Source organism: Podarcis tiliguerta (genome assembly GCF_965153285.1).
Source record: "Podarcis tiliguerta genome assembly, chromosome: 7".
In the NCBI taxonomy this organism is placed as follows: domain Eukaryota; kingdom Metazoa; phylum Chordata; class Lepidosauria; order Squamata; family Lacertidae; genus Podarcis; species Podarcis tiliguerta.
Window position 1 is genome coordinate 60284320 of NC_139540.1, and position 8778 is coordinate 60293097.

An 8778-nucleotide genomic window follows, 5' to 3' on the forward strand; every position below is an offset into this window, starting at 1 on the left:
ACTGATAGGAGTTGTAGTCCAGCAACACCCAAGGTTCCAGCTCTAGTTTAGAAAAAAAAAGAAGGGACCTGAAAATAACTCAACACTTCTGTGTTGTGAAAAGTTTGCCTGTTTTTCTACACAAACTGCTGTTAAAGGCATAAGAACATCCCACACTATCCGCCCCACCCACACCCGGGTCATTGCCAAGCCTCCCAATTCTTGACACAGAGCAAAGGTTTTGTTATTAAGAGAAGTGGGATATACAATATACAAAATACTGTGTCCCTCAACTCCTGGAATGAATCTTGTAGCGTCTATAATGAAGCTAAATCACCACCATGAAGAAAGTCCAATGCAGTAGTTAAAAATATTTATTTCTTATTTCTTATATGTTTACCTTAACAGACATAAGGCATTTCCCCTAATTTCATACAGAAATACATAAGACATGCATAGACCAATATGGCCTGTTTCAATGAATATTCAACATGGTAAATATAATGTCAGTTTCATGAATATAAATACAATATATAGATTAAAAAATATGCCACATCATACAAAATTACAATCCAGACCTTATTCAGCGAATTGTCTTATAGATAAACCCACTGCTATGAACATCCACTGCTTTTTCGTCTTATTTTTAAGCCACCTGCTGCCATACAGGCTTCCATTTCAAGAGATCGCTCCAATGCAGCATCTACCTCTTATTAGGATATTAGTTATCCACATCTCCACATTACACTAAATGCTGGCAGATCTCCTTTTGCATTGAGTGTTCATGCAGTTTATTGTGTTAAGCTAAACTTCATTTCTGCCAAGCTCGTGCACATCAACCCCAAGCTTGCTTATCTGAGGCTGCAATCGTGTACACACTTACCAGGGAGCAAGTCCCATTGAGTTCAATAGGAGTTGCTTCCAAGTTAAGACATAGGATTGCACTGCAAAAGCAGAAAGGCAGTGAGATCTACTTCCCAGGAATCTGTGCCGTCTTTAGGATGGGGCCTGTTAGTTTCTTTCCTTTGTTAGCACAGAGTGTAGAAGACCATTTTTATCCACAGCCTTGAAAGTTCAGAGCTACAAAATGGCGAGCTACTGGCATTTATGAATGATTAAAAAATAAGAGGTTGTAACAGATGCTTGAAGGTCACACAAAAAAGTTATAACAATACTTTGGCAAGAGTGCAACATAAGAGCATTTGAGGTAGAGTTGTTATGTAGGATGTGTGTCCTGATCAAAGTAGCACAGTCATTTTCCATTTTAATTTAAGTCAAAACGATGCAAGTCTTCTCTTTCAGATCTTGACCTCTTCATTTCTGATCTTCTTGATCCCAAAAGAGCTTGCATTATATGTTAAGAGAAGCCTGCCAAACCAAATAAGATCACTGCTTCAATTTTACCCTCTCTTAAGAAATGGGGCCCAGATTTGCCCTTTCTTCATCTGACAGCCCACCGAAAAAGAAAACCAGTTGAACGGATGCTTTTTGACCCAACCCATTCAATGGAATTCCAAGAAGATGGCAGTATTTAACTGCTTTGTCATCTGTCCAAAGGGAAGATTTATTTGGGCCCTCCTCTACTTTCAGAGAGTTAATATTTAGAACAACACTCCTTGATCTTTTCCTGGAGTGGAATGTTAAGAAGTCAAAACAGAGCTTCAGCAATGCTTTGTCAGTAATTCGTGATGACTCGAGGATTAGGGTTGGTGATCTTTCCACTAAGACGTCGTCTTCAGGCTTTCCCAAATATTTTGCTTTTGATATGTTCGGTTATGCTTCATCTGCTTTGGTTTGTGCAGCCTGCTCTTCAGTTTGGCAATATTAAAAGACGCTTTGATACTATTACCGATGGCATCCAACCTGCAGAAACAAGAAACCATTAAATAAATTGAGAGACCATACATTCAGATCTTCCTATTCACATGTAACCCAGATTGTATAGATGCTTGTACATAGCAATTCTGCTCCTTTTTCCTTCCTACCTTTTTGAGATGTTAAACGAAACACACATCCACATACTCCTATACCAGGGCTTCCCAAACTTGGGTCTCCAGCTGTTTTTGGACTACAACTCCCATCATCCCTAGCTAGAGGGACTAGTGGTCAGGGGTGATGGGAATTGTAGTCCAAAAGCAGCTGGAGACCCATTTGGGAAAAACCTGTCCTATACTAATTCAAGTTGATTCAATATAACCCTAAAGGTCTGCCATATTTTATGGCAGGGAGCAAAGGGATGGTAGAAGTCTCACCTGCTAAATCCCTGTGTCAGTCTGCTGTTAAAAGCAGCAGCAGTTTCAAAAAGGAAGAATGACAACTAACGCACATTGCACCTCAGTTTTTATTATGAGAATCTGCCTCCATGTACATTAAATGGTGTATATGCAGTATATTTTGGTGTCCATACGTGGAACTCTTTTTGCAGTCATCCACAGCCAGGATTTAATTTATTGTGAGGACTGCATAGACACGATTTCTCCCCTGAAGAGACTTAGCACTTTGAAGTGCCAAACCCATTTTGGAAGCAGGATATTTACATAAATTTATTAAATGGGATTACTTTCTGCAAGATAATGCTCAACATTAATCACAAAAGTAAGAGATCAATATGCTTCAGGTAAAGTTAAAAGGGGGAGAAAAACACCCTTTAGAGTCACTGCCAGTCTCGTCTGTGAGAAAACTTATTTCAGGCACCATATTTGGTGCTTAATTAGATGCTTGCATATGAGCAAAATGCATCTGCCAAGTAGCCTAAAGGCAATTCAACTGAATGCAAATCTATCCGATCCAAGGTCCTGTTCCTAACACTTCCTGGTTTCCATGAAGCAGTCTGTTCCATACAATGAAGAAACTGTGTAGGTAACAGTTGTGGTGCAAAGATTCTACCCCAGCTACCAAAAGGCTTCACTTTCCCCAGATTTTTTAAGAGAACTAAACACAGCTTATACCCTCTTGCACAGACATTTCTTTCACTCAACCTTTTCCCCCACAGGGTATCAAATAACAAACTCACCTTCTCATTTTCTTGCTGTTAGCCAGTTGTCTGAACGCACATTTCAATCCAAGCCCTTTGCAACCTCTATCTTTATGAAGATTTCTCCAGCCTTTCTCTGTGGTGGACTGAGTCCTGTTTATATTTTTAAAAGGAAAGAGCAAAAGAGGTGCGGCTATGAGGACATTTGCATGATTTACATATAATGAACAATTACATTTCTTTTTTACCCTAGCTTTTCTCCATACTTGTCAACACTCCAATATTAACTAGACAAGAGCCTAACAGGTATGCTGGACTAAGAGACCAAACATCACTAATGAGTTTCATGGCTGAATGGAGATTTGAATCTTACAGTATATGAGTTCAACACTCTATATACCACTCTGGTTCTTTGCCTACACTTAAGCTTTTTTAAAAAAATTGTGGCGTTTTACACACACACAGGTTTTACTCATGTATACTTATTCTAGTACAGTAATACCCGCTTCATCTAGCGTCCATTCTGGCGAACGTCCACGGCAAACCCGGAAGTACCGGAATGGGTTACTTCTGGGTTTGCCGCTGGTGCATGCGCAGAAGTGCTAAATCACGCTTCGCACATGCGCAGAAGCACAAACCACTTCGGGCATATGCGGCGCTTTGCCCTGCGTCCTTTTCAGCTAGCGGCCGGAGCTCCGGAACAGATTCCAGTCGCAAAACAAGGTATGACTGTATCTAATAAACTGGAACCTAGCACTCAATTCATTATAGCACAGGTGAAAGAGGACAGAACAAACCAAAACGTACCGGTGTTCTTTTCCAGTCTCGCAGAAGCTTGTGCACTTCTTGTCTTTTAGGTTAGCACACTGGCATCTTCCATGTCTTCCAAGAGGTAAATCTTCCAGTGACCGCCTTGATCGGGAAGGACTCCCGAGCCCATATGGTACAATTCGCCTATCGTTGGAGGGAGGGGAGAGAGAGAAGAGGGAGAGAACTGTTTAATTCACTCACAGAAATAATAGTTAGGAGCGTTGCTTTAAAAGGACTCTGGCCACACCAAAGGTTGAAACTCACATTTGCTAATGACTTCTAACACACATTTGCATAGGCTGGTGGAAAAAGCAACACCAGCTTGCATTTTAGCAAATGTTAGCTGCCACAACTGAAACTTGAGGGAACTCATATTTAGGCTGACTTCTAGAGCCACTTTACAAATTTCATTTTCCGGAGCACAATAGTGTGTGACCAAGACAAATTGATGTTTGCAAACGCTGGCATCAAATATGTACACTTGTCAAGGAGATGTCCCTACTTGAAGACAAAACCCAAGTTTGCTTCTGCACACTGTGCGAAACGTGTTAAAAATCAGAATTCAGTGTGCTGTGCGAGATGTGTTAAAATTCAAGATTCGTTATTCATCTTCATCAGCATGCAATGAGCTCTCTCCCAATTCAAAATACAAATAAGTTGCACCATTCATGTCTATTTAGCAATGAAGCCCTCCTTCCAATTATTACACTATTAAGGCAACTAATTAAAATGCTATTGGTGATGTTAGTGCCAGATGGTGGTTTTTAAAGATACATTTCAGCGCACTTATCAATGGTGCTTTTTAATTATACAACACAATTCTTTGGACAAGAGCATTCCTGGCCTTTCTTTGCTAATCTCTAATGGTGATTAACCATGCTCCTTCCACACATTATGCTGAGCCAGCAAGGAGCCACAGAAAGAATTTTTGACTAGATTCTGTCTTAGCGGAATGTGCTAAAGATATTCCTCCCCCTCCCTTCTTGGCTACAATCCAGTAACAAATTTCAGTCTAACGCTGCAAATTATTTTGTTTCTAGGCGAATCAACTCTTTTACCCTACCCCAATGCACACACAATCCCGAAACAAAACAATTTAACTGGCTTTAACTTTTTAGCCATTAAAGCAGCCTAGTACAAATTCTTTGCAGAAGAATTTAAAATTTGTTTAGGACCAGAATAGCATGAAAAGCTGGGGATAGTAAGCATGTTTATTCATAAGCAAACCTTGTTTCATATAATGAGCCACTACTCTCTTGGAAGTAAAATGCAACCCTCAGCATTCTTCATGTTACTTCAAGTCTTCTTCTCCTGTCATTAAGAAGCGTCCTAGGATATCCTAGGATGCACCTATAAAGCTACTTAAATCCCACTGGTTTCAGGGATTACAGTCGCAACCATTAGGGCTGCAATCCTAAACACCTACTTGGGAGTAAGCCCTGTTGGACTTTGAGAGTTACGTCTGAATCCACTAAAGGTACTATTAGTGAAGTGATACTTTCAGAAAGCAATGACTTGATTTGTACTTTTATTGCACCAACGTGAAATGCTTTGGTGCTTAATTGCTTTTTAAAAATTATGATTTTTTTTCAGCTAGCGCCATGCAAAGTCTAAGATACACTTAGCCTTCCGCTTGGTACCAGACTGGTGCTGTGATTATGGCCCAGAGAGAGCACCAGACAGATGAGCTGACGAGGTTACTTTAAAGGAGGAATTAGCAGGCTAATTGTGCCACAACCGCAAGCAGCAACCTCGCTGCGATAATAATAAAAAAAAACCTGCATTAATGGCTTAGTTCCAAGGAGGAGGCAGTACTCACTCGGGAGTGTTGATCCAGATGATGTCCAGGTGGCAGAAATAGACACACTCTTTATCCATCAGGGAAGAACAGGAGCACCGCTTGGACCTGCGCAGCGGCCAGGGGGCGCTCGAAGGCTGCCTTTGGGCGCTCTCGGAGGCGCCGAGCTCCGCGTCTGCAGCAGCTGCAGGAGAGAGAAAGAGCAGCGCTTGAGCAAAGGGGAAAGAAGCCACGAGACAGGCAGGCGCTCCTATCGGAGCTTGGCCGGGAGGGAAGGCGCGCTATTCGGAAAGGAGACGGGAGCAGCTGCCATGCCTGCAGGGCGGCTCGCAGGAGACGCTCAAGGCAGCGCAAGGTTTATCAGGGACACGCGGCGATCGTCGTTACCGGGAAACTTTCTCCACGTGGCTGTTAATAAAGACGCAGCTTTTTTGATCCGAGCCAGCAGAGGAAGGGGAATTCTAAGGGGGACGGAGCGCAAGGGCTTTTAAACCGGAGTGCTTCCGTTTTATGGCGCCATGCAAGCAGCTGATGGGTCTTAAATCCATTTCACACATTGTTGGAGGAACCGCAGAGCCGGAGCGGTGGCTGCCTTGGGGATGCTCTCCGAGGGGGGCCTTAGACCCAGATCATCGCCCCTCCACTCCACTCCACTCCACCTCGCTTTCCCTCAACTCCTGATCCTGTGTGACATAGGAACCAACTCCATGGGGCCGAGGTCCCTTCGCCTCCCCAATAAAGTATTTGAGGGGGTCGCTAGCGCCCGCTCCAGTTGATGGGCATTGCCATTCAAATGCTGTGCGCGTGTGGCTTCTTGTGGAGGATCCTGCGGGACAAGGCTTACCTGCCCCCCCCCCCCAAAATCGTAACCTAGCCTACTGGGAAGCAACTCTTGTATTCAGTGGGGGCTTATTCCCCAGTCTAGGGAGGGTAGCTCGACTCCTTGAATTCATACAATCGCAACGAGCTCCATTAAATAGGCGAATCCAGAGTCCCTGCGCTTATTCTGAAGATGCTCACTAAGAGGGAAAATGCGATCCTGAGCATCTTTCGAATAATGTGTGTGCAGCGTAGGTATAGGAGGCTAAAACGTAGCCAGAATCAGATGAGTTAAGGCAATTTGCGATTTCTAGGTAATGGACGGGCTAGTTGTACCTTTTTATTATTAGGGTTTACTTCCGAGTAGGCATGAGCAGGGTCAGGCCGCTTGTAATTCTCACCGGCGGCGGGGACCCCCCAACTGCTCCGCATGTGGAGTTTGTGGGTGTCTTTAGCGTGGCAAAGTCTGTTCAAAGGAATGGGGTTTTAGGAGCGCTTAGCTCTGCAAAGGAGTGCGGTAAAACCAGGATGCCCTTAGTCCGAAATCCCATCCAGGTTACCTCCCCGGGCTCAACATGTCAATGCAGAATTATTCGTAGAGATTAAACGAGGTCGAGAAAATCCGCTCGAAGGGATGAGACGGGGCATATAAAAGAAAAACCCTTTAAATAATTGAACTTTCCCAACCACAAAACCAGTAGCGGCAGAATGCTCGTTTACTCGGTGTGTGGTGCACATGCCACCAAACATTTATCCGCCATAAGATCGCGTTAACTCTCAGAGGGAGGAATCTGGTTTAAAACCAGCCACTCCGGGTTAACGGCCTTGCGGATCGCAGCCGAGGCGCTCCTTAACACCTTGGCAGCAAGCGAAGCGAAGAAGCCAGCGCTCAGGTAAAAGACTGGAGTGAGTTTCAGACCAGTGGTCTCAGAGCCTTATCACTCTTCCTCGGCTGGACGCAGTCTACCAGCAAAAGTACACTCTTGACCTAGGCACGCTTGCAGTGGGAACTTGGAAAAACAGGAGTGGAGGGGGTAGGAGTAGCATGCACTATCTCTCCCCCCCCCCCGGGGGGGGGTGAAAAAAGAAAGAAAGAAAGAAAGCGCAGCCGATTCCTCAGCTTACCTGTGTGGCTGATCACAAAGAGCAAGGGAAGGATCAGTCGCGTGTAATCCATTCCGACGACTCTTCTGGTAAACCCAAGGCAAGCGAATGGAACTCCCCCTTTAAACCCCGTTTGCTCCCGCAGCAGGTTGCAGGTAGTAGCCGAGCGACTGTGCTTGCTGGCCAAGGATCCGAGGAGGACGAAAGGACTCCGCAATCCGCTAGGCAGCAGTGAGGCTGTGTCTCCGTGTTGCAGCGAGGCTCCCTGCGAGCTTCTGCCCGCGCTGGCGCTCGGCGGCTCCTTTTATACCGCTCCCCTACAGAGCGGAGTAAACAGCGCTCCTACTTTATTTTATCCCGAGACAATGTTATTGTGTCATTAGTCACCGAGAGGCAACGTGCAGAGCGAGATAAGGGCAGGCTCGGGAGGAAATCGCTGCGAGCTTCTGAGGCAGACGCCGTCTGGCAAGGCAGGGGCAGGGTTGCACAGGAAAATAAATACCCGGAGCAGACCTTTCGGAAAGACCGAAATCCCGCGGGCCAAGGGCGCCTCCAGCGCGCGGCCGCCAGGGGGCGCACCGCCGCGGCCTCTGCTGCGCCTGGGGGGCTTTGGCCCACTGCCCGTGATTAGAAACGGCAGTGGGATTTCTTTCGGGTCAGGTTTTAAAAGGCGGGAGGGGAGGGAGGCGGCCACGAGAAATCGCCCCCCAATATATGCAAAAGGCAGCGATGGTTTACTGCCTTCAATTCTGTGCCTGAGTTAGTATTTATTCAGCGGGGGGAGGGGTTTCACTGCGGGGTCCCTCCAGATGTTTCTGGACTCCCATCACCCCTGACCATTGGCCATGCTGGCTGAGGCTGATGGGGGACCAGCAACACCTGGAAGGCCCACCCCTACCCCCTGCGTTCAGTAAAGGTAAAGAGACCCCTGACCATTAGGTCCAGTCATGACTGACTCTGGGGTTGCGGCGCTCATCTTGCTTTATTGGCCAAGGGAGCCGGCGTACAGCTTCCAGGTCATATGGCCAGCATGACTAAGCCACTTCTGGTGAACCGGAGCAGCGCACGGAAATGCCATTTACCTTCCCGCCGGAGCGGTACCTATTTATCTACTTGCACTTTGATGTGCTTTCAAACTGCTAGGTTGGCAGGAGCAGGGACCGAGCAATGGGAGCTCACCCCGTCGCGGGGATTCGAACCGCCGACTTCTGATCGGCAAGTCCTAGGCTCTGTGGTTTAACCCACAGCGCTACCTGCATTCGCAGCTTGCACTGCATCCTTGAAATGGGGGGAG

At 45.9% G+C, this 8778-nt stretch overlaps 1 protein-coding gene across 1 annotated transcript; it reads right to left on the reverse strand.

The window, feature by feature from the left end:
- Positions 1-335: 335 nt before the first annotated feature.
- On the reverse strand, positions 336-7946 carry EDN1 (endothelin 1). Its single transcript, XM_083449698.1, has 5 exons — positions 7506-7946; positions 5583-5745; positions 3761-3907; positions 2993-3106; positions 336-1842 (listed from the first exon to the last, which is right to left on the reverse strand). Exons 1-5 carry the CDS (start codon positions 7555-7557, stop codon positions 1701-1703), a joined length of 618 nt encoding a protein of 205 aa, XP_083305824.1. The 5' UTR covers positions 7558-7946; the 3' UTR covers positions 336-1700.
- Positions 7947-8778: the final 832 nt, after the last annotated feature.